The following is a 14,549-nucleotide window of genomic DNA, read 5'->3' as shown; positions in this document are numbered from 1 at the left end:
AAACTCCTAATTCAGCCCTTCCCCCACCTCCTTGGCAACCACAAGTCTGTTCTCCATGTCTGTGAGACTTTGTTTCACTGACAAGTTCATTTGAGTCATAGTTTTAGGCCTCACAGATATGTGGTATCATACGGCATATGTCTTTCTCTTTCTGACTTACTTCACATAGTATGATAATCTCAAGTTGCATGCACATTGCTGCAAATGGCATCATTTCATTCTTTTTATGGCTAAGTAGAATTCCATCGTGTATATGTACCACGTCTTCTTTATCTATTCATCTGTTGCTTGACATTTAGGTTTTTTTCAAGTCTTGGCTATGGTAAATAGTGCTGCTATGGACACAGGGGTGCATATACCTTTTTTTTTTTTTTTTTTTTGCATATACCTTTTAAATTATTTTTTTCCAGATATATGACCAGAAGTTGGATTGATGGATCCCATGGCAACTCTATTTTTAGTTTTCTGAGGAACCTCCATACATACTGTTTTCCACCGCAGCTGTACCAACTTCATTCCTACCAACAGTGTAGGAAGGTTCCCTTTTCCCCACACCCTCTCCAGCATTTGTTATTTGTTCACTTTTCAGTGATGGCCATTCTGACTATGTGAGGTGGAAACTCATGTAGTATAGTTTTGATCTGTGATAATTAGCGATGATGAGCATCTTGAAACAGCACTTTGAATCTTCCTACTAGTGACTAATATTTCACTACTGTTGCTGTAAGCTCATAGTTGGAGTAATCATGTGTATACATCCTCTTAACCACACCCCATATTCTTTCACAACAAATTAATTCTTGAACAATGTAATGTAAAAAGTATATAAAATTATTATTATTTTAATTTCTCCTTAAAGCATTAAGATGGGAGCTCTAAAATATACGAAGCAAAAATTCACAAAATTGAGAAATAGACAAATCAACAATGATTGTTCGGAGACTTCAATATACCACTTTTAATAATGAATAGAATAACTAGGAAGACTATTAGTAAGAAACAGAAAACCTAAGCAATATTATAAATCAAGCAAACCTACCAGACATTTATAGAACATTCCACTCAACAACAGAACAACATACATTCTTCTCAAGTACACATGGAACATTCTCTAGGACAGACCATATGTTATGCAATAAAACAAGTCTGAATATATTTAAAAGGAGTGAAATAACTCAAAGTATGTTCTCCAATCACAACAGAATGAAATTAGGAAATGGCAACAGTAAGTTAATTTATGAAATTCACAAATATGTGGAAATTAATACACTCCTAAATTACCAACAGGTCAAAGAAATCACAAAGTATATTAGAAAATACTTTTGAGATAAATGAAAATGAGAACACAACACTTATGAAAACCAGAATTTATGAGATGCAGCTAAAGTACTGCTCAGAGGGAAATTTACAGCTGTAAATACCTATATTAAGAGGGAAGGAAAAAAAATAAATAAATAAATAAAAATTTTAAAAAAGAGGGAAGGAAAAAAAAAATCATGTCAGTAACATAACCTTCTACTTTTACTTAAAGAACTAGAAAGAGAAGAGCAAACTAAACCTAAAGCAAGCAGAAGGAAAGAAATAATACAGATGAGTGTGGAAATAAATGAAATAGAAAAGAGAAAAATAGAGAAAACCAAGGTGACTCATTGAAAAGCTCAATGAAATTGACAAATCTTCAGCTAATCAAGAAAAGAGAGACGACTCAAATTACTCAATTCAAGAATAAAACAGAAGACATTACACCTATTTTACAGAAATAAAAAGGTTATAGAGGAACACCAAAAACTACAGTATGTCAACAACTTAAATAACCTAGTTGAAATGGACAAACTCCTAGAAAGAGAGAAACTACTAAAACTGATTCATAAAACATTAGGAAATTCCAAAACTAATGGTTAGTTACACAGCTTCTAACAATTAGGCTTTGAAGTTAGTTCCATGGTAGATGAGAGTTCAGTTTTCCCTGTATAGAACTCAAGGATCTCATCCTCTATGGTGAAGTATAGGCAGAGAGATCTTTTGTTTGCGTTAACTTCCAGGTCAGCTGGGCACCACTTGTGCCCTGCACATCTCACCCTTTAAATTCTACCCAATAGGAAAACGACCTCAGGAAAAGTCCACAGCAGTGACAAAGTTAGTAATACTTGATTGTATTGGTTTTTCCTTTTTTCATTTTCACTTTTTGCAGTCTCCCACTCTTGTTTCCCAAATCAGTTCTCAATATAAATTACCTACATGCCAAAAAGCCCTTGCCTCAGTCTAGATTTTCTCCCAGAAAATAGTGTCTAAGAAAGGCTTTAAACAGGACTTCAAACGTCCATTCTTTCCAACTGACTTCTGAAGATTAGAAGATCTACTGAGACATGACGCTGTGGTAGGAAGAGAATAGGACTTCTTACCAGATTAGGTTCAATTTTGAGCTCTCTTATTTAACCTGCTTCAATGTCTTCAAGTGAAAAATAAATAGTTATACAGTCAAAAGCACTCTACAAACTTTAATGTGTTTTACAATAGTAAGTTACCCTTATTATTAAAAAGATGAATCAGACAGAAAAATGCGTTCATGTCTAGATTCAGGTAAAAAATACAAGATCAACATACAGTAGCTGTGTGTGAATGTTAGTTTTGTGAGTAAAAATTTCTGGTCTCTGATAGTGTGGCTCTATCTAAAATGCTTTAATTTTTCTTAGAAAGGAGAATGTATTCTTTTATTACTTAGAAAATTACAAATGAAAAAGAAAATATTCTATTATCAACATACGCTGTCTGGCATAGGGTCGAGTTTCATTCCACAAAGAGAAGCAAATCATATAAACAAACTTAAGTTTAAAAAGTGATTCAGCCTGGACTGAATCAAAGCTCAGGAAGAAGCTATTTGGTTTCATTTAATTCCAACAGAAATAGAAATCGAATGGCTCACTGTATAATTAAATGCTGTGTTTGGATGAAGGTTCTCAAGCTCATTCCCTGAGCTCCTTTCAAGGGAGTCCTAAATACCCTAGAAGTAAATGTAACATGTTGTGTTAATGGGTACATGTGGATTTTTCTAAGAAGTTATTTATTTTTACCAGAAAATAATAACCAACAACAAAAAACTTTTAAGAAATACTAGATGGGAAAAACAAAACCACCAAACAGTAGTTTACTGGTGTGTTTCCAACATGCAACTCATATCTGAAAAGTGAAAGGGAAAAAGCTAAAAACTAAAGCTTTGTGTTCAGGATCTGCGCAGGGGCAGGGGGGCGGCTGCCTCGCTGCGTCTACATCCAAGGACACAGTAGTGTGCAGCTTTATGTCCAGGCTTCATTTAAAGATCTAATGGCAGCTTATGGGTTGGTTTTAATAGCTACTCAAAGACTCTAACATCACCGATTTTTCTGTTTAGATTTTATATTTTTGATGGCTTAGAACTCTTCTAACACAAAATCCTTTGCATTTCATCTAATGATACAGGTGACAGGAATGAAAAACACCCAGGACATTTTCAATGTCATGACATTCTGACAAAGCAGTTTCACTGTTTGTTTCACTGCTGGGCTGACCTGAGGGAACGGTAACACATCCCACTCAGGAGAGCTACCACAGTAAAGAGCCACCTATCTGATCACAGTGGGAACCGCTGGCGACACTGCCATTTGGGGAGCACTTGCTGTACCGCATCCAGCCCCAAACAGTGTAGACGACTGTCATTTGCCTCCATGGCAGCGGATTTATTCTACAAATAATTTGTGGTTAAATCTTACTAAGCCTTCACTGTAATGAAAACAGCATCAAAATAAAATGGAGGATAATCCATTTTTACGCATGACTTAGAAATAAACCTAATACTCTGTGCCTGCCCCACCAGTCCTATGTGTTTGTCCAGAACCCTCTCCAGCCTCCCAACTCTACCATATTACCAGGTCAACAAAGAGGAAGAACCCAACTGAGTCCAGGTTTCATCTCACTTTCATCAAAGTGAATACACTAATAAAACACAAGGACTGCTCCATCATGAAGAGTTTAATCGTAGGGTACCTATAAGGTTAGTCAGGACTGAAAATTATTCTTTATAGTAACTAAGAATCAATTACTGAGCTCTCAATGAAAGGAAACCCAAGAACAAAAAATTGATCTTTCTTAAAAAAAAAATAAATGCTTGCCAAGCTAAAAAAGTTTACTTATGCCATGCAAATTACCTTAGATATTCTATCTTTTCACTGTCTTAATTCAGTCAACATATTGCATTTGCAAATCTATCTACTGTAAAGAAAACACTAACCCAGAATGGCTAGGAAATTGGGCATTCCATTAAATTTTTCCCCGATACAGACTACTAGATGATCAAACAATATGGTTACAAAACTACTGAATGTAACACATTTTATTAATTCAGAAGGCATTTTAGGAAGAATGTAAATGTAAATTTTAATTAGACTAAACAAAATTTAAGTGTAGCATTTAGAAAGTATCTTAACAGTAATTGATATGCCATGGAATAATTTTTGGAATAACTTATTGCTACCTTAGGGAGATCCTAGAAGACAGAGGAGCTGAGAGTGCTGCAGACCATGGGGTCACATAAGAGTCAAACACAATCTAGCTGCTGAACAACAAACCACAAACTGCTTACTCTGCCAACTATCTTTCTTATCAGATGCTATAAAATATCAAGTAATTATTTCGGTTTCTTAACTCTTATAGATTGCAGATAAAAGGGAGTACATTCTGTCTAAAATGACAATGTAAGTGAAGGTAGCTGGCAGAAAGTAAAAAAACCAAGTAATTATGGAATTATTATGGGTCAAATTAGAAGCTTTGTTAGACCGAAAGCGCAAGGGTCTTTATTTACAAATCTCATGTTCTGGTCACGTTATACTTCAATAATTAAGAACCCAGCCAAAATCCAGTCCATATAGTGTTAGTGTAAGATGTTTATTAGTGTGATTTATTTAGCACAGTGATCACATAAAAATGTTCCAATGTACAAAACCGTTGAAATCTATAATCACAAAAAATACAAACTTAGGGAGTGTAAATAAAGTTATAAAAATATTACTTAAAAACAAAACTCTACATTGGGCCAAAGAAGAATAAGAGAGAGAGAGAAAGAGAGATTGCATAAAGAAACAACCATTTCAATAGAGCAGCCTTTATCGGTCTGGCTACCTCACCAGTGAGATCCTGGGCCATTGGGTATGACCATCACGGCAATACAACACTTTATTACAGGACTTCATATGAAGCTATATATGAAATATTACATATATTTCCTTCAAAATGAAACATCCAAGTGAAATACAGCTAACAATATATATGAAAGTTTAGCTGGCTATTAGTAGAAATTTTCGACAATTCCATAAATTCAAAATGAAAATGTATTCAGAAAACAAAAACAAATTTCAAACAAAAATAAATATGATAAAAAGGAAATTAAAGTGGAATAAGTCAATGTCAATAATGAAGCATGAGTGTGTGTTTCTGAACCCAGCCATACCACAGGGCTCGCACCCAGGCTTTTCTACCCACCGGTTACCTAGACAAGCTGTGGAGACTGTGAAAGGATGTCAAGTATGACTTTTTAAAGTTACCACTATCAGTTCTAAAAAGTTCCTTTGCCAGTGAAAAAAAAAAAAGGCACCAGAAAAACATATGAGACAACCACATACCGAAGGGAAAGAGTTATGTTTTATTAGATGTTCTGCCCTCCTGTGTTATTTTTCAGATTTTTCTCCAATGGTAAGAGTTTTCATATCTATCAACTACTTAGAAGGTAAGGCTAAGCACTTCCTCTAAAATGTGCCTCCTATAACTGTCTTCTCTCCAGAACCCACAGAAGGAATTCCTGGCAAAGGAACAAACACTTATGACCACAGGAGGGAACACTTTCTAAAGTCTAGAAGTCATTGCAGAGACTTGGTTTAAACTTTCACAACATTCTAACTTTCACATCCCAAATGTACTTTTTATCAGAGGATCTAAACGTACATCTTGAAATCTTCCTCAGAACATAGTGTTAAATATTCAATCTGAAACAATCAGTAGCTTAGTGATTATAAAAGCCTACATAGTCAGTAAGAGGACAGAAAATTTTAAAGAGTGTCTCACATTCTAGATCTTAAACCAGAACTCCTCTACAATATCAAAGCATGGCCCATGCTTTATATTCTACTTTTAAAAATCCAATTAAAGCTTATCATTTTAAAAGTTCCAGAGTGTATGTCCCAGATGGTTTCAGATTTTTTTAGCTATTATTTTGGAAAAATGAGGAATGAGAAAAAAGAAATTCCAACTGGGACAATCCTCAGAGTGTGTAAAAATAAATGGTGAGGTTTATGGTAAAGGACTTAACACACAAGTCTTCATATGTGACTCAGTTCCCCCTCAGGCTACCCAAAGACACCACCAGAGTTCTAAAGGAGGCAAACTCTGAACAGGGCTTGAGTCTACTCAGATAATCATTTCATTAGAAACCTGGTAACTGGTTGCAGTTCTTCAATGTGTTGCCATTTAACTTCTCAGGTTGCTACAGAAAGCTATTTTCTATCTGTATCAACATCCCAGTAACAATATAGGATTTCATTTTCCTTAACTTACCAAATTTTTTTTTTTTTTTGATAGCTCATGATCAAGCTAAGAAAGAAATTTTGGATATAAAATTCCATACATAATAACAAGACTGTCAAATTTTTAGGAGCATGTAAGCCTGCACAAATAGATAATTTAGTAACAGAAACAATTTCAGCTCAAATTGCAAATAACAAAGGATGATTTCATTTAAGCAAATATTTTTCAAAGTTTAATCAGAACTACTCTAAATTAGAAAACTTCAAATTAAAACAGCTATCATTATTCAAATGTTAGTAAGGTGGAGAGAAACAGGTAGCCTGAAGGATGAATCTACCCTAAAAGCAAGCTTACAGAGGGAAGAAGGAGAGGAAGAGGGAGGTTCACTGCAGTACTGGTGGACTCGATCCCTTTATGAAAGCACGCCATCTCATTTGCTCTTATAGTACCCTGATGCAGGTTGAAGATCAGAAAACCAAATGAAAAAGGCCAACTAAAAATGTTTAAAGAAAAAAAAATGTGAGACTGAATTAAATGATAAAATGAATTTTAAAAGAGAATGAGAAATAAAAGACACTGGACAACCCTCATAAAAACACTAGGATTAAAAAAAAATCCATCTGGTACTTTGAGCTCACAAAGGGAAAGCAGGTTCCATCAAGCCCTGCGGAGCACAAAAGGAAGCAGGTGGTTTGCTCAGGAATCAGCAGAAATGGGCCCCGAAGAACTACCCTCAGGTTCTTCTATATCGTGTCCAGGAAGGAAAGCAAAGCTCTGCAAAATGCTGAAGGTTTTACAAGTGTAACGGTGCTTAGGAAAGATCACTGGTCTGGTGTTGCAGCAGCCCCAGTGTTGAGAGACACGCTAGGCTTCTAGGAGGAGAAAAATAGAAAGGGAGGGAGAAGTAGGAAGGGGAAGAAAGGACGGAAAAGCACAGGTCATTAGTAAACAGCAAGTTCAACATAGCAAGATGCTCATAAATCCTTATACACTGTCAGCAGAGGAACTACAGATAACAGTCTGAAGAAACAGAAGTGGGAAATTTCAAAATGGCACTGAGCTACATGCTCCAGTTAGTGAGGGCCAAATTAGAATGCTGTCACAACATGCTCCGCAAACATGCACTCTTTGCCCGCTTCCTACCCCTTCCCATCCCCAATGAAACATGCATATTTTCAGTAAAGCACCTGCTTTAACATAGTCAAGAGGTCAAATTCAGATGATAGCATCTCCCCAGGTGTGCAAACTATATTCTACACTAGGATGGGGAGGTGTCCAAGAGCAGAAAGACCTGCTCCCATAATGGCAGCGGACAGTTCATAAACAGTTGGGTTCTTTTTTTGATGCCACAGAGCTAAAGTCTTCAAACAGTAAGGGTCAGGCTGCGTGTTTTTCCTGTTTTGTTTTTCTGTTTTTTCCTGCACTATTAAGCTGTGGCAGTGGGAAAAAACTGCTCCATCAAGTTTAAGTCTCCTCTGGTCAGACCTGACATCCTGCTAGAGAAGAAACCTACTCTAGCGGTGATAGTCATTTCCTTCCTAGATGAAAATGGAATTCATTCTTCCCAATGGCTAACCAAGTCAATCCTTTTTTCCCCTGGCACTACCTCCTTGTTAAAGTGTGGAACCTATTCATTTTTTAAAAGTTAACGTTCAAACGTCTTCTCCTTTAGTCATGGGGATATTTCTCTAAATATTTTCTTAAAGCCTTTCTTAAAGCTTATATAGACCTTTGCTTTCAAAGCAGGCACAGAAACAGTCAATACCACATATGAACTAAAATTATTAAAAAAAAAAAAAAAATCACAAAAATTTTAGTTCACAAAACAGATAAGTAAATTTGCACTTCTGATTGTTTCCAGTTTTTCAAGTAAAGAGTTCCTAATTAATGAGTTTCTAGTAAGGATTTACTGTCAGTGGGTCAAACTAACATTCATAAAAATAGAACCTGGGTGGAGGGAGGGTGAAAAAAAAGAACCTAGTCATCAATAAACCTAAGGTATAAAGATGTTTACAACATTTCTAAAGGTCACAGAATCAGGATAAAGAGTAAATCCTAGAATAACTGATATTGCTAACATAAGTCTGTACAGAAGCCTGAGGAACTGAGAAATCCTTTGATAACTCAAGGCAGCACTTCTAAAGGCTGAGGTATGCATGCAAGAAGAGAAAGACAGCCATGGCTAGCGCCGGCCTCCCTGCAGTAATATGAAGCAAACGTTATGCCCCAGTTGAACAGAAGTCTTTTCATTTGGGTCAACAGCATCAGCCTGATTGCTCAATTAAGCAAATTAAGTGCAACTATTTTTAAAAATTCAGTATGGCTCTCATATTAGCTACCTAAACAATTTATTTACAGAAAACATCCCTGTGGACCCTGCTACTGATTGGAAAATTTTGCTCACTACAAATACACAGGGGAAACCACAGTTAACTCAGTGCAAGCCCTGGTAATGGGCTAGGCGTTACAGATAAATTTCAAAGTAACAGTTAAGGGAAAAAATAAAGACAAAACAGACTGAGGGCCCAAGAGAAAGGAAAGAACTTTCAATTTCCAGCTCACAAACTTCCTAGCAGTGACCCATGGAAAGCAAACTAAGCACAGTGTGGACAAAAGTCAGGGACAAGACCTGCTCAAAGAGTTGTGGCAGCCAGAGGACTCCAACACTACATATTTTGATGACGGTCATTCTGCATCAAATGTGTATTATAAAAAAAAAAACTGTATTATTAAGATTGGTCCAGCTCTTGAGTGGTACAACTGTAAAATAATACTCACAGAATATCAAATGAAATTCACTCTCTCTGTTGTTGGAAATGTTACGGGGTAGATGCCCTGGATTTAAATACAACAACCAAGAATAAGAGTACCCTGACAAATAATCCATATGTTTCCACTAACAATCCTCCTCAAAGGAGCTGATCAAGGTGTTAGGTGTTTACCATGACTGTTTCACCCACACATTTGAGGACTCCAGGAACCACTTACCAGTGACATCATTCCGCTCTATTCCATGGTCACCGTTAGCGAGCACTGTGGCTTGAGAAGATGGAGTACCTGCAACGACCACAAAGAATAATTACCCACTCTGACAGAAAAATGAAAAACAGATGCCACTACTGTCTAACTACTGGAATTTTTGTCACTCTTCATAGCATTAGCTTACAGCAGATAAAATCTGTCCAAAATTTAAAGATCGAATGAAAGGAAACCCAAAAACAGGGAACAGAACTGAATCATTAATTTCTACCACATTCAGACTCTAATAGGAGCCACAACTACAGGAGAAGCCTTCCTTATAGCAAGTCAAAGTCTTTCCTGCCCTGTACATTGTCAAAGACTATCATTATACTCAATAAATTACCATGAAGCACCAGTGGTTTAGAACCAGTGATTCAAACCAAATACTCCAAGGACACAGACTTTCCTGGTGATCCAATGGTTAAGAATCTACCTTCTAATGCAGAAGACGCAGGTGTGTTCCCTAGTCAGCAACTAAGAACTGATGCAACCAAAAAGAAATAAAACAACTGCCACATTAAAAAGTATAGGGTCCCATCACTGCTTCTGTACATGATGATTACCTGGAGGTCACCTGCAGCACTTCTGGAAGCAGTGGGCTTTTTTTTTTTTTTTAAAAGCTATTCTAATAGAGACCATGTGGACTTCCTAGGTGGCTCAAGGGTAAAGTATCTGCTTGACAAACTGAAGATGCAGGTTCGATCCCTGGGTCAGGAAGATCCCCTGGAGAAGGAAATGGCAACCCCATCTAGTATTCTTGCCTGGGAAATTCCATGGACAGAGGAGCCTGGCAAGCTACAGTACATAGGGTAACAAAGAGTCGGACACGACTTAGCGACTAAACAAAACAACAATATACCTGGTGTCTCATTTCCTAATAACTTAGGACACTGAGCATCCTTTCATATGTTTGCCAGTCTTTAATTTTCTTTGATCAACTGAATGGTCAGATTTGGGGGACTATTTTTTTTTTAATTGGGTTGTGTATTTTCTTATTATTGAATTTTGAAGATTCTTTATTTTTCTGAATACAAACCCTTATCAGGTGAATTTTGCAAATATTTTCTCCAATTAAAGTATTTTCCAAAAACATACACCCAAGAAACATATTTTCATTTTCTTAACTGTGTCTGTTGAATAGCAAAAGACTTCCATCTTGATAAAGTCTAGTTTACAGTTTTTCCTTCATGTTTCCATGCTTTTGGTGGGGTATCTAAGAAATTTCTCCCTAACACAAGGTCATAGGATTTTCTCCGATGTTTTCCTTCAGAAGTTTTATGGTTTTCATTTAGGTTCCACAATGAGCCCTTTTTTATGTGGTGTTACGATATAGGTCTAGGTTCACATTTTTGTTCATTGATATCTGATTGTTCCTTTATTCCACTGATTGGTTTGCACCTTTGTTGAAAAGGTGCAATTGACCATATTACATGTAGGTCTGTTTCTGGACTCTCCTGTTTCACTAATCTATAAACTTCTCCATCTGCCAGTACCACAATACAATTAAAATTGTATTTTATAAAATCTTAAAGTGACATCATGTGTGTCCTCCAAATTAGGTCTTTTCCAAAACTGTGTTGTTATAGTTTAGTGTTTTTGCTTTTCCATATAAATTTTAGAGACAGTTGTTGATTTATAAAAAAAAAATTCTGATGGGATACTGACTGCTCTTACTATACAGATCAATTTAAAGACATATAACCTTTCTGAAAAGCTCTGACTATATCTAACATTCAGCAACCTGCCTAGCTCTGCAGTTAGCCTGCCAACCCAAGAAGTTCATGCAAATCCTCTTAACCTCACAGACAGATTTTTCATAAGACAAGTAAAAGTCTAGCCCAAACTTCTGGGTCTCACAAACCCAAGGCAGAAATCTTTCACATAAACTCACTGAAAAGATCATTCATTCTGTTATTTTAGGTAACAGAGGAACAACTAGAGAAAAACCTAAAAGAATAAGGCAGACTGAAAAGAAAATATCAATTAACTGGAACAAGAGGAGGAAAATAAAAGGAATGAAAGATAACAAACTTTTCTTAAATACCCAGCATGCATCATGCACCATGCTAGGGTTTCACATATTGAGTTCTACTTATCAAGAGAGAGAACAAACATGAGTTAGAACATATTTCATATAAATAAATTCACACTCATACAGTAAGCTTATAAAATGCATTCTTCCTAGCTCAAGAAAGAGTGCCTATTTTCAAAAATTTACCTCAGTTTAAAATGCAATTTGTAAAAAGAAAATAAAATGTAGACTATAGGAAAATGCGTATTACAAAATGATATCATCTTTTGGCCATAAGTATGATGAAATCTTTTTTTTTTTTTATAAGATGATGTCATTTTATTTTTTTTTTTTTTATTTTTTTTTTTAAATATTATTTTATTAGTTGGAGGCCAATCACTTTACAACATTTCAGTGGGTTGATGAAATCTTTTTTAAATTTGATAATAGCCCTTGATGGCAAAGGTGTAAGAAAAAGGGTAATCTCATACACCACTGGAGAAATGTAAATTTAAACAAACTTTCTGTGAGAAAATCTGACAGTTTACCAAATTTTGAAATACCAACATAACAATTCATTTTAGGTAGGTAGTTTATGAAAAAGATATAAAAGTACACAAAAATGAAAGTAAATAGGATGCTTATTGTGGTATTGTTTTAAAAGTAACTAATGCCTACCGGGAGATTCACTAAGCCGTGAAATAAGATGCAGCTATTACAAGAAATGAGGTAGCTAATATGGGAAGATTTCAGGATGCCAAATGCTATTAAAGAAAAAAGCACATATATTAAAATATAATCAGGGACTTCCTTGGTGGTTCAGTGGTTAAGAATCTGCCATGTTTAAAAAAAAAAAAAAGAATCTGCCTTGTAACACAGGTGACAGGGGTTCAATCCCTGCTTGGGGAACTAGATCCCACATGCCTGTGTGCTATAGTGAAAGATCCCATGTGATGTAACCAAGATCTCATGTGCTACAACTAAGACTCAATGCAGCCAAATAAATAAATATTAAAATATATATAGATAATCATGTTGCTTTTAAAAAAAGAAAATAAAGTAAAAGCAAGTATGACATAATAGCACTATGAAAAACAACACACATAAATAATCAGGAAAAATATGGAAAAACATATACCAAACATCATTGCTAACTGCTAAGGAATGAAGTGCAGGGAACCAGAGACGGGGATTAAAAGGAAGATTTTCACAAATGTAAACTACTGTTTTAATTGAGCACCTTAGAGGGGACAGATAGCAGACTGAAGCACACAGGCCAGCTTCAACATGCTATCACAAGCAGTCAGAAGTAGCAGGAAAGATTGGTTTTTAAAAAAGGCAATAAAAGATCTAGAAATCAAGAAAGGTACCCCCTAGCAGACCAGAAATTACAAGAAATATCCAAGTAAATGAAGTCAACAGACCACCCTGAGAAGAAAGAAACCCCAGGCCAAAGAAGGCACAGCGAGGAAACAGCACTCCTTGGAGGTAACCCGAGGCTTGGAGACAGCCGCAACGGTGGCACTTCAGGAAAAGCTGCCACGCCAGTCCCTGCTTCCCCCATGCTCTCCCTCCTCACCCACAACAGCCAGCTTTGTGCCAATCCCCAGATGGGAAAAGACACTGAATGCTTTGGCACAAGAGGAAGCCTGCTCACCGGGTGAATGGTGATACCCAGAGGAGCTGTGGGGGAGCCCCACACTACACCTGGCAGCACGGTCACATCCCCGCCAGAGGCAGGAGGTGGAAAACAGTCATGTATCACAGGGACTCGCAGACAGACAGCATGGCCAAATAACTCAGGAAAACCACTACCAAAAAAAAGACATCACACTCAAAGAGAATAAATTATCACTCAGGGAAACAATGCTGATACAACTAGACTTTTAAAAAGAAGGATGAAAGAAAATACCACACATCCATGAAACAAAAGCAAGCCCCTAAATGATTAACAAATCCTTTCCAGGTTAGGGAGTTTCCAATTCTTTGATTTTCCAAAATTGAAAGAGGTCATAATGAGGTTGTCTTCTGATAGGACATTAAAAATAAATTTTAATAATACTGAGTTATGGAATTCTTAGCATAGAACTCAAAGAACTGAATATATTGCTATAATAAAGCTTCCATTCTCACTTAAGCAGCTGTGTGAATAGGGCTTTTTGGCTGTTATTATCTATGAAAACAACAGGAATAAATTTGTTAAATTCTTTCCATAGCAGCAAAAAAATTTGTTACTCACAGATTTAGAATCTAATCAAGGAAAATAATAGAGCAAATAATCTCACTAGAAAAACACTTCCAGGGAACACCCTGGCAGGTCAGTGAATAAGACTCTGTGCTTCCACAGCAGAGGACTCGGGTTCAATCCCTGGTTGGTGAACTAATATCCCACAAGCCAAGCCCCCCTCCAAATCCAATCAGATTCAACTTTTATGATTGGTAATAATTTGTCAAAAATTGTGACAAAGGTGATCAACTGGGTACTACTAGTAATTGTGATGACAAATCTCCTCTGGACCAAGTTATACTTAGGATCCTTTGGTTACAGGAACTTTTAACATCAAATTTAAGTTTATATACTTGTTACAGAAATATGATAACTTATCCAAGAAAAAAACCTTTCAAGTTTAAAAATATATTCCATTAGGATAAAAGTCTATGACAAATGGAATAGAAATGAGGGCTCAAGGGATCAAAAGAAAGATTTACATTTCCAATGATAAAGAACAGCTTGTTCATGCATTTTTTAAAGTAAATGACAATAGGAATCAAAATGCTATATATTTAGAAGCATTTGGATACATTTAAAGGACTGATATAACTATTATTTTATGTGGTAAAAGTGAAACATCCTGAAAATTACATACTTTCCAACTATGTAAACTTCTGCTTAAAAAATATAGTTGTCAACTTAAAAATGTACAAAGAGTACAAAATTTTTGAGAATTCCCATAATGGGTATGTGACT

At 36.0% G+C, this 14,549-nt stretch overlaps 1 protein-coding gene across 12 annotated transcripts in view; it reads right to left on the bottom strand.

Moving 5' to 3' along the window:
- MAP4 (microtubule associated protein 4) overlaps positions 1 to 14,549 on the bottom strand; it is a 150,728-nt gene that overhangs the window by 65,078 nt on the left and 71,101 nt on the right. For all 12 annotated transcript variants that reach the window (XM_065933810.1, XM_065933804.1, XM_065933806.1 and 9 more), the window contains exon 3: positions 9,538 to 9,606. In XM_065933810.1, coding sequence (XP_065789882.1) covers positions 9,538 to 9,606 — 69 coding nt within the window. The remainder of the gene's footprint in view (positions 1 to 9,537; positions 9,607 to 14,549) is intronic.

Source organism: Muntiacus reevesi, chromosome 4, assembly GCF_963930625.1.
Source record: "Muntiacus reevesi chromosome 4, mMunRee1.1, whole genome shotgun sequence".
NCBI classification, from domain to species: Eukaryota; Metazoa; Chordata; class Mammalia; order Artiodactyla; family Cervidae; genus Muntiacus; species Muntiacus reevesi.
Note: the sequence above shows the minus strand (reverse complement) of the source record. Positions and strands in the feature narration are given on the sequence as shown.